Source organism: Polistes fuscatus, unplaced genomic scaffold (genome assembly GCF_010416935.1).
Source record: "Polistes fuscatus isolate 324 unplaced genomic scaffold, CU_Pfus_HIC Scaffold10, whole genome shotgun sequence".
Lineage (NCBI taxonomy): Eukaryota > Metazoa > Arthropoda > Insecta > Hymenoptera > Vespidae > Polistes > Polistes fuscatus.
In genome coordinates, this window is record NW_025112998.1 from 5,266,877 (window position 1) to 5,281,625 (window position 14,749).

The window sequence follows — 14,749 nt, forward strand, 5'->3', positions numbered from 1 at the left end:
TCCAAAAGGTAGGATCAAAAAGAAAAAGAAAAAAAACAAGAGGACATTATTTTTATCCATAAAAAGAAGTTAGATTGTTGATCGAGATATCATCTCAGTTTTCTTCTTCGTGATTTTAATGATTCGCGGATATTTAGTGGACACTTTGAGGACACTTTGCGGACACGGAAACTGGAGAACACGCACAACAAACTTGGGTTCTTTTTAATGCAGCTGCACTTTCGAAATCTCTCTCTCTCTCTCTTCCTTGTCCGATATTTTCTCGACTTGTTTCTTTTCAATATGTCGGAACGTAAACGTTCGCTCAAAAGTCCTCTTTTTGTTGTTGTTATTATTTTATGTAATATTTAATCCCTTGTTTACCAAAAAAGAAATATAAAGAAAAATAAACCAACCCAATAATTACAATTAGGACGACTTCATTATTTTTATAATAATTATAATAAATAAACGTACAAAATATTATTTTGTTAATAAAAAGTAATGAAAATTATTTAATAATGAATAATAGAGGACGTACTTATATTTGGCTATATTTCGAAAACACGACAGATTTATTTTCTAGACAACTTTTTATTACATATCAGAATACGATTCTACGAGATGATGTCAGTTTGTAAATTAGATACTTATCAATATACTCTTAAATATATATGTAACATTCGGCGTGCTTAAATAAGAGACATTGCTATCGGTGTTCGTTTTTAAAAAATAGGAAAACTGATGGTTCAAAAAAATTGGATGTCGACAAATTAATTCCAAAAGTCACAATGCAGCACGTGTCTCTGTCTCTCTCTATTCTTTTTTAAATCCCTGCTCCTTCTCTCTCTCTCTCTTTCTGTACCTTTTTCTTTTCCCTTTTTTTCTTTCTTTTTTTTTTATTATCGAATAGAAAATTTTCTCAACTTGTGTATATGTTAAAGTGTGTTTTAGTAGAGTATATGTGTGCGTGAATTCTTTTCGTTTACGTGTATACATATATGTATGCATGTATTTCGTGTGTACATAAATGACCATCGCAACGACGTCAAATTCAAGATCGCGATCAATTAGGTATATTGAAGTACCTAACTCCTTTCTAACATAATTCTTTCTCCCCTCCACAAAATCACGACGTGCAAAACGTGTATATTTGTCTTTTCTGTCAATGATATCGAGGAAGAGCCCGTGGCAGTGAACAGAATGGGTATGTATTTTTTAATATAGCCTACGATTTATAGAATATGCAATTTGATACATTGGTATTTTTTATTTTATTTTACTTTACTTTACTTTACTTTACTTTACTTTACTTTACTTTATTTTACTTTTTTTCGCATGCATTGTTTAATGATATTTTTCGTATGTGTGATGTTTACTCGTTTTTCCTGCGTGTATAATTATTTATCTTGTTTTTTTTTCCCTTTTTTTTTCCTTTTTAATTATAATCGCGTGTGTTACTTATCATAATTCATAATATTTTTTCTCTTTTTCGTGTATAAGTTCAGCTAGTAAGCATATAACGATTTATTTTTTCATTTCTTCCCCCAGCCCCTTCCCTTCCCTTCCCATCCCTTCCCCTCCCCCATGTTCATTCGCTCGTTCGTTTTTTCGTTCTTATTCTTATTCTTATTCTCTTCGTTACCATTGAATTTTCGTTTTAATTCTTTTCTTTTTTTTTTTTTGTAATTTTTGTAATTTTTCGTTTTTCATGATATGACGTATCAATATGTATGTGTAGTTTTTAAGTTTTACATGATTTATTTATTTTCTTTTTTAATTCTTATCAGGAGATCATCGCCAAAGCCAAAGAACCCATTATTGGTAGTCTTTATTCACAAAATTCAGCTATACAGCGGTATATATCAAAAAACTTATAAAATACAAAAAATCACTATGGCGAGTCACTCCTGTTTCATCATTTGCGCGATATATCATTTATATATATATATATATGTGTGTATATATATTTATATACCATATGCTCTCGTCTTTTATGATATGCATATTAGAGCCAAAAAAGTTTGACGATATTGATCATTTCTGTAGAATAAGATTATGTTTGTTTTTTCCTTTTTCTTTTTTTTTTTTTTCTTTCTTGATATTGGAAAAACCGATAATATGTATCAGCGATTTTTTTTATCTTTTTGTTTTTTTGTTTTTTCGTTTTTTTTTTTATACTAATGTCTTCGTTTCCTTATTTATTTTATTTTCATTCGGTATCCCTGGATATCGATGATGAAAATAAGTTGTAGCACTAAAGAGTTTCCCCGTTCATCCGTCGCGTTCCTTGAATGCCGGCGGTTGTGCACTTTGACCATTTGTCTTGGATGAATCTTCGCTGGTCATCACTGCTACTAATTCGCCGACAGCTTTTCCAAGATCACCTTTCAAATAAATAATCAAATTAACATATATGTTATATAAATATTCCACATACATTTTGTTATCTTATAATATGTAATACGATAATGTACAACACATGCGTGTAAAAAACAAACGAGACGATATTATTTTATTTTTTTGACATGAAAAAGTTTTTAGCGCAATCATTTGATTATTATGTTAATTTCGACGTTGAAATGAAAAAGATAATAATATTATTATTATATATATATGTGACTCGTGTGTAAAAGAGATAGGACGAAATGTATTTCAAATTGTTATTAATTATCATATAATATAATTTAATAATATTGAAATATATATTATAAAGATAATTATAATATCCCTTACCTTACATCCAGCCTGTAGCGTGAAAGCAGTAAAGCTTAATTAATATGTATCATGCTGATTTTGAAATGAGCCAAGCGATGCGCAATTATCGATCGCTAATAATTATTAATCAAATATTTTATCGAAATTTGACCAGATACGCAAAGGTGTTTATATATATATTATATATAATATTGCAACAAATGTAAACACGAAAATTAGTAGACATTAAAAAATACAGGGGTGTCCTGTAATTGGTGGTACAAGCATGCAAAAGGTGACTCTGCACGAAAAGCTAAATCGAAAATGTAGAATAAAATTGATTTATTGTAAAACTTTATATACTTTTGAGAAAAATAATATTAAAAAAAAAGAATTTGTAGAATCATCTACAGGTTGTTTTAATTACCAATTACAGGACAAATCGTATATACTTATAACACACGATATGTGACAACTTTGATAAATGGTCAAAGTACCGATTGAAAAGCAAAGCTTCTCGATTAATATTTTTGTTCTTTTGATCGTACCTAAACGCAATAGAGAGAAGAAGAAAATGAAAATGAAGATGAGGAAATTTAGAACGAACCTGCCATGTTCAAGAGATTACTGTGAGAATGCGGCGGGGGTGGTGGTCTCTCTAAGCTGCCCACTCTGCCCTCGTTCGAGCCTCCACCACCTATACCATCATATATACACCCAATGGCGATAAGCAGAAACTTAAGAAATGTCTTGGTCGTTAGATATTTGGTGTATTATGTGTATGAGAACATACGTGTCACTTTTGAAATATCGACACAACACATTATTAGGTTCCACATATTGCTGGATATTGATTTACTGCTAACCGTAAACGATAATAAGTGTTAGTTATCGAGTATTGAATAGTTCGATCAGTTAAATGTATCCCAGTGTTAATAACTATCCAAATTGGAAATGGGCGTTTAATAGAATTGACATGTTTAAATGATAATATGCAATAATACGAATGAAATAATACTACAAAATACCTGGAGAGTCATGGTAATGGCCATTTATTTTCCCTGGCGAATCGGTAGCTAACTGAGACGCTGTTACACTTCGTATTTGTAATGTTCCTGTTTTCGATGGTGAGGAAGCGTTCGGCTGTTAAATCGAATAATAAATATGTATATATAATAGTCACATAAAAGAAATGTTTTAAATAATAATATATAAACAAAATAATATTATTCCGTTCTTTTATATAAGTTGAATTTAAAGTTTACCTCATCCAATAATTGCCTGAGTCTCTGCAATTGAGCTTCCAACTGGCGATTGTGATCTTCTAGTATTTGCATACGGGCTTCCAATCTTCCTTTGTGCTGCCTTAACATTTTAGCTTCGTGAATCATATCGGCATCGGGTTGTCTCGTGCCATGACCATCTTCCGGAGTTGATCCTGGTGTCTGTTTCGAACGTAACCTTTCGTATTCAGCCTGCAAGTTAGCATTTTCTTCCTCGAGTATATGTATCATTGCTTCCAGTTCTTCCCTTTGTTCGGCATCGATAGCTGCCATAACTTGAACCGGACTTTTAGGGACGTTTACATTGTCACCACCGTTCAGACTCTGACAATAATGGGCTATCAGTTGATGTTCATCGTCGCTATCCGGAGTTGAGTTGCTTCGTGTACGTGACAATTCAACTTCGGCTAATCTAGACGCATACATTTCTAAACGTGAATGCATATCTTGACTGAGCGAGCTATGTTGCGGTGAAGGTGCCGGACTCTCCAATGCATCACCCTCTAACACTGTTTGAACCGGTAAATAACCGACCCTTGGATGTTTTTTGAAGTATCGTTTCGACTTGAATTTGTTGCGCAATGCTCTCGTGAAATCTCGCACGTCCTCGCCCGATGTTGTCTGTTTACAAAATTATAATCAGTTTTAATATCAAATTGTTTTATTTGAAATAAATTCAAATATTATCCGGTGATCCTAATATTTAAATTTAAAACTTTTGTGTAATATCTATATTTTTAATTAAGTTCATATATTTCGTATATACTTACAGCTGTGCAATATTCCTGCATCGGATGAGTCAATTTATGATTCTTAGCTTTTCTACCGGAGAAAAAGCAATTCTGGCACATGTCAAAATTGAAGCACTTTAAGCATCGGTATCTGTAAAAACAAAATAATTAGAGTATTAGTTAGAATTTATTTGAAGTCTATAAAATGTAAAAAGAAAAGGGATATAAGAATGTTACCTGAAACCAATGATTGGATATTCTTTACAGATGTTGCATTTAGCTTGATGCTTGGCACTCTCGGCTGCAGAGAGTCGATGAAGTACAGGCAACCATACCATACTTTGCGGTTCTTGTTGAAGCCAACTAAGAAAGTGTACAGCTTCGATCTCGTTCTTGTCCTTTCCTGCTTTCTCGAAACAACTACGTACGCTTGGCTCGATGTTGGATCCTCCAAAAGCTGCCACCTCACCCAATTGTCTTGGTACTTGTATACAATCGTGCAACAGCAATCCCAATTTACGTTGATCGACCAATCGATTTGGATCGGCGATTAGTCGAAATAGATCTGCGAAAGATTTTCGTATTTTAACGAGATGTTTTTTTTAACAAATTGTCACAACAAATTGTCAAACGAAATGTTAATACGAAAGTTACTCACATCTATATTTTTCTTCCAGGTGACCCTTGCAAAGTAGCACCAGGCCAACTTTGAAGGATAGCACACGAATTTGACCGGTACGTTGACTGAAAGATAGAAAAAAATATATTTAAAAATTTTCTACAATTATTTATTGATCTCCCTGTTACGATTTGAAGATCTTTAAAATACATTAAATACATTTTCTGTCTATGTAATACAATAATTTTGATGCAATAAGTTACGTTATATATTTTCTTCAATCCTATGTTAAAATTATTTACTTGATTTTTAATTTATCTTTTAGAATTATTTTGTTTTTTAATTTCGTATCTCTTTCGTGACAAATATAAACGATAGACGATAGACGAAAAATAGAATTAGACGAACTACCAGCAAATTATTAAATTGAATTTTGATTGTGTTTGAAAGCACAGCTTACCTGTCGTATACATTAAGGAGCCAATTGATTGCCAGATCGATACACAGTGGTACAGATACTTGAGTTGGATTGTCCGCTGCTATGATCTCATAGAGAGACGTCAAAACGGTCACCATATCAGGAATGTCTATCAGTTTATCGTTCTGTGCACGGAGACCGTGTGAATCGAATTGTTCCAATGCGGTTGATAGACTCAACAAATCCACTGTGGAACAAGATAGAAGCATAATAATCAGTTGACGACGTGAAAAGCGCAGGTACGCTTGATCGACGTTTATCAAGAAGTATATATATATATATAAATGTATATATATACTCACAGCACAATCGTTTCTGCACGGTGCGCAATTTCATCGCTGTTCTATAAGCCGAAAAGCGAACCTCGTTCAAATCCGCGAGCGAAGACATTAATTCGATCATTTTCGGATGATCCCAATGCGTTGTTTCTAGTTGGTGGCTGTAATGAAATCAAATATTCTTTTTTTTTAATGTTAAACTTATAGATTTCTTATTAAAAATATTTTGTTAAGGGATTAAGCGTAGTATGTTCGAAGAAAATCATTTGATTAAGTTTCTTTGAAGTATATACAATTTAAAACAGATTACAACTATCGTTTGCTGGCAAATATTAAATGTCTCTAACATTTTGGAAATTGATCAAATTTGTTAATAAAATATTATTTAAAGCAGGTTACTCGTTTGCTTTAAGCATCACATATTACATTTTAATTAATTATTAACTTGATATTTATATTTACTAGATTTTTGAATTGTAATATGTAAAGAAAGAAAAAATATAAATCTGCATTATATTTAACAGGAATTTGGAAACATTCTTAGTTTCAGCTCGTTACGGGAATTTCTTTTCGCGCAACTTGTTAAGGGACGTTTTTTAGGAGTAAATAAGAGATCAGAGGGGTGGCGGGTTAAAGGGAAAATAAAGTAAGATAAGAAATGTTGATTACTTGATATAGTAAGGCACTTTGGCGGGCGTAAGGGCTCTCTCCCATGGTAATTCTACGCTGCTCGCGAGGAAAGCCTGACTACCCGGAGTGCTGCCATCCTTTCCAAATCCGCTTAGCAACTTGTAACGCTCGTCAACCGCCACTTGCAGCACCTTCCATCTAAGGAGAATACGAAAATATAAATAATATATTTAATTATTAACATCATTTCTCTCTCTCTCTCTCATTCACATGCATTGTTATAATACACGTCTTCGCAAAAGGGTTAATTGTAAGATGCACTTTGATGAAAGATACGAGATTTGTGTCGTCCATTTTTTTTTTCCTTTACACATGTACATATTAATAAAAATTGCAAATACCTGCTATTGAGATCTTCTAGTTTAGCCAAAAGGGCGTGAGAAACGATGACGCTGCTAGACGCGAAGACACTCGCTTGATCGTTCGTATCTTCGATGTTCCTTTGAATGGGTACCAATCGTTCGCCGAACTTTTGCAACTGTTCGAGCATTTCCGACGCCTCGTTTGCGTCGTTTGGATTTTGCCAACCACTTTGGATTGCCTCGGCTGCTGTCATGCGGGACGAGAGATCCTCAAGACACTTTTGGAAGACACATATTTTCTAAAAAGTAGAAAAAAGAAACAACAAATCCGATTAGTTATAAAGTAAAAATTAAACTTAACGACGAATACAATATTCGTTTTATTTCAACCAAGAATATAAAGAAAATAATTTTGCAGTATCGATAATACGATATACTCTTAGAAAGATAATCGTGATTGTTTAAAAGAATCAACACAAAAAAAAACAAATCACATACACGACCCAGATAATTAAATGAAACACTTTGATATATATATATCTGGCTAGATATTTTTAATCGTTCCTTTATCCGTTCTCAATGAATGAATAGAGGATTAATTTAATAAAGTAATATCAATTCGAGAGAACAAATACTTACTTTATTACTTTGTAACGATATCAAGAAAGAAATAAGAATAAGAATAAGAAATCTTTCTTCGTGTACTCAATTAAAATCATTCTTCTTATCATCCGTTCTTTTTAATACGTATTTCATTATCTCTAAAAGCAACAATTTTCTTTTCTACCTTCCCTTTTTCCTCTCTCTCTCTCTCTCTCTCTTTTTCTCATTCTCCATTTCTTTCTAATATAATCACAATGAAAAATCAAAAGGCGTACCTTTATTCATGGTAATAATATTCCACGTGAAAGTAATTACGCTATCGAAGTCGTTAGGTAAAATCAATAAGAGGACTTTTTACTTCGGAAGATTTTTAATATCGAACAGTAACCGTGCTACTGGGATAATATTAAAACGAAAGAAAGAAATCCGATGATTTTCGTGAGAGTTGAGTAAGAGTCGATAGGTGGGGAGGGTGAGAAGGAGGGAGGGAGGGTGGGGTTCAATTGAAAATCGGCGGGCGGAGGAGGGATCTGGAAGGGGAGAAAGAGGGTGGTGGATGGGATGAGAGAAAACCGAGGTGACCGAGGTCGAAGTAATTTTTCTTCCGACTTGGCACGGTGTCTGCGATGTCATTTATTATGTAGCCAAGCAAGCAATTAAAGTTCACTCGTCCGTATTCACCCCCTTTTTTCTCTCCCCCAGCTCTCTCTTTCGCGTGGTCCAAACGAACTTCTTCGAATTTATTCAAGTTAATTGTCTGGCGCCGTCCAATATCCCACTACTATTGTACATAGTACCCTGCCCCATTAACGGCAATTAACCGTACCGAAGGAGCCCCTCCGATTCTTTTGAGTTATACAATTTATCCAACGATAAAGACAGATCACTGATTTATTTAAGATCAAATAAAGTGTTAAATAATATTTGAAAAATAAAATATATTATATATCGAAAAGGTGATATTATCCTTGTAATTTTGGTTAACGCAACGTATTTGCAGATAATATTAAAATGATATGTCTGTAGAGATTATTGTAGTAATTTGTTTTCAAAATATTTTCGAGCTATACGATTTATCCAACGATAAAGACAGATCACTGATTTATTTAAGATCAAATAAAGTGTTAAATAATATTTGAAAAATAAAATATATTATATATCGAAAAGGTGATATTATTATCGTTATAATTTTGGTTAACGCAACGTATTTGCAGATAATATTAAAATGATATGTCTGTAGAGATTAATGTAGTAATTATTTTGTTTTCAAAATATTTTATATACATTATATTATATTTTTGGTTTTTGTTTTAAGTATATATATATATATATTTCTCAAAATTTAATTAGATGTATCTCAATTAGTTAATGCGTTATGGTAATTAAAGCTTAATACATCTAATTAACGAATACATTATTATTTTAATAGTCAATGCGATCATCAGACAAAATAGAATTAGGCGTGAAATGAAATGGCAACGACTGTGCATTGTATCCTCACGTAAAGGTCATTTTCGTGCAATCACGACATCGAGAGAACAAATGAATTCGTGTAAACCGATTAAATTGCATGCTAATGTCCCTCCCTACCAATTGCATATTCGAATACGTTGATTTAAACGCGATAAAGCAATTACTATAATATAGAACTTTACGTTACGAGTAGTCTTCAAGTGTTCACGTCGATCGAACTTTCGTGTTTTGCTACGTTATTCGAGCGTATTTCTAGTACCTACCTACAATTCGATGACCAATTCGAATCGAGCACTAGCTAGCTGGCTATAGTTAGAGAGTGCTTACCACTTTTGCAATTGTTTTCGTTACGAGTAGAGAGAAATGACCATAGTATGTAGATATATGTATATATATATGTATACTAATTCTAGAAATTTAACAAGAAATTCGAAGCTACTTTACTATTACGACATGTTGTACATTAAAATGAAAAGAAATGTATTTTAAACGAAGTATATGTATCAAAAATTAATACAAACTCCGACTGTTACGTGTAGAAGGATTTAAAATTAAGAAAAAAATATTCGTTATAATCTTGAACATTCGCAACACGCTCGCATATATATACATATATATTATAATTAATGTAAATATAACTTTTAGAAGTATTTTTGTTCAATATAATAAAACAACAGAGAGAGAGAGAGAGAGAGAGAGAGAGAGATGTTTTTAATTAGTTCTTATTTATGAAAATATAATGAAAAAATAAGTTTTCTTTCGTACCGCCACTGCATATCTATCACACACATGCATATAAATATTACAATAAATAAAAATACAAGTTTGAATGTATTTTATATAACAGTGAAAAAGGATTCTTTTAATCCGTTGCGTGGTTTCCCTTTTGAAAATAATGGAAAAGAAAATATAAAAAAATTAATTTTTTGCCCATCGTTGGACCGGAAAACCCAAACACGATAGGGAAAGAATTAAAAGGGGAAGAGTAGAGAGGGGCGGGGATTAGCTCGTAAATAAGTCCGAATCTCTGGGGCGATTTTCTGTTATTTATTGGTCATCGGTGGCAACGGCGCCTCGTTTGTTGGCACTATGCCATGTGAATCTATTATAAGTCTTGGCTCGTCGTGCTAAAACTTGCCTCCAGATTCCTTCCTTCCTTCTCCTATCAACGGATTACCCTAGACCTTAACCTCACGGACCTTATGTTTCTACCTTAGATACAATTCCAAGTCACGTTGCTTTTAAGTATCGTATTGTTCCGTGAGAACGGATTTTCAACGATTAACAACACATTTTCATTGATATTTATATAATGTTATAGTATTTAATATATTATAATAGATAGTTAATCTATTATAATATATTAACAATATAAATATATATGTTATATCTGAAAAATAAAAATATAAATGTTATGTCTGATACATATGCATTTTGTCATTCAATCAAAATTTAAGTAAGTAATACCTTTTTTTTTAGCATAGGTATTAATTTAATCACGTTTATTGATACGTACATTCTAGCAACGGATTACCCTAGACCTTAACCTCACGGACCTTATGTTTCTACCTTAGTTAGATACAATTCCAAGTCACGTTGCTTTTAAGTATCGTATTGTTCCGTGAGAACGGATTTTCAACGATTAACAACACATTTTCATTGATATTTATATAATGTTATAGTATTTAATATATTATAGATAGATAGTTAATCTATAATATATTAAAAATATAAATATATGTTATATCTGAAAAATAAAAATATAAATGTTATATCTGATACATATGCATTTTGTCATTCAATCAAAATTTAAGTAAGTAATACCTTTTTTTTTTAGCATAAGTATTAATTTAATCACGTTTATTGATACGTACATTCTAGCAACGGATATTTTTCAAACGAATTTGAATGATTTATAACAATCTTACGTTTCGATCTGTCAAATAGTTTATTTTGGTATCGTATCAGAAAGAACAAAATCAAAGTGAGCCACCATTGTATTTTATGTATATATATATATATATATATATATATATATATATATATGTTAAATTATTAAATCTATAAAAATAAAGGTTGAAGAGTGAAAATACGGTAATACGGTCAGATATGACAATAAAGAAATATAAAACGACTTTTAAGATCGATCAAAGTTTACGATAGGAAAAGGTATACGCATTCTCAACGATAAGTAAGTCGCTTAGATTAAAACCCAATTCGGAATTAATTTAGACGTCACTCGAGGTGCTCATAAAATCACCGATAAAGATTTCTATTTAATACTTATACTATATATAATAAATGAATCGACGAAAAGTCGAGATTGATATTTAAAAAAGTTCCATAAATTGATCCAAAAAAGTTTAAACGTTAAAGAACGTTTGCACGATATTATACTTTTTTTTTCTTTGAGAAAGTCGAAGATGAAAAAGAAAAGCTTGTGGAAGAAGAAGACAAAAAAAAGAGATAAAATCAATAAAACGATAAAACCCGATGGACAGCAGCACCGCGTTACAACGACAATTATTTGACTATTATATTTTCTCAAATTAATAATCTCACATTTTCTTTCCTTATCTTTTTCCTAACCAACTTTGTCATAATATTCTTTTTTCTTCTTACTATTTAATTTTTTTTTCCGATAGAATCGTTCGATCGATCGTATAAGGATCGATTAAATTTATAAAAAATCAAGTCACGAATCTATGATATATAAATAAATATTATATATATATATATATATATATAATATAATTATATATAAATATAAATTATATAATAAATAAATACTTATTATTATAATATTTATTATATTTATATTATTTTTATTATATTTATATTATATTTATATTATATTTATATTATATAATATTTATTATAATATTTATTATAAAGTATTATTATAATACTTATTTAACTTACGAGAGTTTCTCACTATCCATAAATAACTACCATAGTATGTGATACCATGGAACGTAAGTGAGTTAACGAAGACCTCATCTTCGATTCATGGAAGCGCCAAGCAGCACCATGCCGATTTGAAAACGATTCGAAGAAGAAGAAGAAGAAGTAAAAAAAAGATTGTAAATGAAGGAGGAAGAAGGGAAAGGAAGACGAGGAATACGAGCTGATAAATCATTTTCATTTCTAGCTTTCTTGTTTTCCTCGAGATCATATTTTTTTTCTTCCCCCACTCTTAGCCCTTTTATACTCTCTCTCTCTCTCTCTCTTTCTCTCTTTCTCTCTTTCTCTCTTTTTACGAAGATCGAAATCCCTTAGTAGGCAAACGATCTGGTTTCGCATGGATCCACGGCAACCTTATTTCCACTCGAACGTGGTTCGTCTTAGCCACGAGTTGTTAATGGCTTCTCGTGCATTCGATCCATAATTAACGAAGCTTCGTTAAAAGAGAAGCGGTATCGGAGTCGTCGTCGTCGTCGTCGTCGTCGCTGTTCTCTAAAGGGACGATGTGAAATAAGAAGAGAAAGATTAAGTGGAAAGGGTTTTCGATAAGAGGGACGCGATTAAAAACAAGAAAAAATGGATAAGAAGGAAATAAAAAAAAAAGGAAAAAGAAGGAAGGAAGGAAGGAAGGTTTGAACCGGTCGGAATGAAGAGAGAGAGAGAGAGAGAGAAATTTAAACCTACGCTGTTGTGCATGTCCTAAAGGTTCCTCCTATATGTGTTCGAACACGTTAAAAAGCGTGCATCGATTTTAAAATTTGTATGATACATGCATATATGTATGGTTGCCATTGGAAAATTAATATTAAATATATCTTCTTGGATCGTTGTAAATGAAATTCGTGTTTCCTTTAATATATCGATGTAGAATTTTATGAAAATCTATATCCTCTTATGTAAATTTATCAAAAAAAAAAAAGAAAAAAATATTACAAGAACAAACGAAAAAACAAAAAAATATGATAAGTTTTTAGTTTTAATATAAAATTTAATAAAGCAAAAATAACAAACTAACGGAAAGACGTTTTATTGTTTTCAAGTAGGTACTAACTGTTATATCGAAGGATGTAATAAAAAATATGCGTGTATTTTCAAATGTTAAAATAGTCGTGTGTGTGTGTGATGCGAGGAAAAGAGGCGTCGTTCTTGGATGATAAAAAGGATGATATGTGAATTCATAAAGTCATAACCGCGAATATTGCATACACGATTTGATAGTGGACGGTTTATTATACTATTTTCGACGGTGTAACGTTAGCTTTATATGAAATTCTATTTTTATATGAAAAACTATCGAATTTCTTGATAGCATATTTCATTTTAAACACAAACGATTTTCCCTGACAGATTTATTATATAAAAATTATCCTTATAAGCTTTCTCAATATATAATTTTTAATATTTTGTTAATAATCTCTAATATTATATATAAATATATATAAAAAATATGTAATATTCAAAATGTCGGATTTCTTCTTCATAGTTTCTATTTCTCGCGATTCAATAAATTTCAAACAGAACGTAATGTATGTACTCGTAAAGATATCCCATTTTGCACGTTTGAAGTCTCACCACCCTTCTTCTTCCTTCTTCCACTTCCCTTCCCCCCCCGCCCTTTCTCCCTTTCGTACTGTCGGTCGCGTAAAGTGATGAAACATTCCGTAGATCTATGGTATAAAGAGTAGAGAAGAAGGTGTGGAAAAGAAAGATATTTCAAAGGATCATCTCGTATCGTTGGAACATCCCTCAAAACGATAGAATTTCACACACGAGGAGGAGAATGGGACAACATCGAATATGCAGGCTCATCGATAAAAACTTGCCGTTGTGTTGCTTATCGCTACAACATCCCAAGTTTCTAGAAATGCATTTTTCTACCACCTCTTCCTGCACCATACACTTTTTCCATCTTTCCCTTCTTTCCTATTGCGACACCTTTTTTATTTCGTTTTTTTTTTTTTTATTTTTACTGTTGGTTTGACGACGCATCCTAGAAAGGACGGAAATAGTATGAAACGTTATCGAGGCCAACCCACCCGCATGTCGTATACGAGTTTACATAGATACAAAGGAGACAAAAACCACGAAATTATTTCCAACAATGAAACTAGATCGCGTTTCTTTAATCTACAAAGACTCCTTGACAGTATACCCAGACGATTAAAATTAACTGTCGATAATATTTCGTCGTCTTTTAATATATTAATTTCATTCTCGTACACGTGTTATCTTACTTTAAATAATTTTTTAAAAAGTAAATACAAAAAAGACAAAAAAAAATCAAATATACTAAATACACGTATATCGTATAATATTTTACAAAAGTTACAATTTTTATCAAAGTAATAACGATCATTGATAAATGTACTCGTACACGAAAAGGAAATGGTCTATCCGAAATGATAAGAGTAGGAACGACTAAAAGAGGGAACATATTCGCAATATATATATATATATTCCTTTCAAGAATCACGAACTGTGTGTCAGAAAGAGAGAAAAAGAAATAAAGAATATGTCTTTCGAGATAATTTTCCGGTTACGATTCCTTTCCTCGTCATTTCGTTGTCCCATACGATAGTCTTGATCCTGTTCACGTTACCTTATCTTTGCTACGATATCTCTCGTCTAAATTGCTACAAAAAAGCAAGAATA

General features: G+C 31.8%; 1 protein-coding gene across 8 annotated transcripts in view; it reads right to left on the reverse strand.

Moving 5' to 3' along the window:
• Positions 1 to 525: 525 nt before the first annotated feature.
• LOC122524374 (dystrophin, isoforms A/C/F/G/H-like) overlaps positions 526 to 14,749 on the reverse strand; it is a 352,972-nt gene continuing 338,748 nt past the window's right edge. For 4 of the 8 annotated variants that reach the window (XM_043646671.1, XM_043646613.1, XM_043646603.1 and 1 more), the window contains 11 exons: positions 7,097 to 7,356; positions 6,735 to 6,893; positions 6,090 to 6,226; positions 5,770 to 5,974; positions 5,349 to 5,434; positions 4,928 to 5,255; positions 4,730 to 4,841; positions 3,942 to 4,580; positions 3,705 to 3,819; positions 3,284 to 3,373; positions 526 to 2,366 (listed from right to left, as the gene is read on the reverse strand). In XM_043646671.1, coding sequence (XP_043502606.1) covers positions 2,254 to 2,366; positions 3,284 to 3,373; positions 3,705 to 3,819; positions 3,942 to 4,580; positions 4,730 to 4,841; positions 4,928 to 5,255; positions 5,349 to 5,434; positions 5,770 to 5,974; positions 6,090 to 6,226; positions 6,735 to 6,893; positions 7,097 to 7,356 — 2,244 coding nt within the window. In that variant the 3' untranslated portion in view covers positions 526 to 2,253. The other 4 variants (XM_043646632.1, XM_043646660.1, XM_043646622.1 and 1 more) reach the window with 4 other exon arrangements.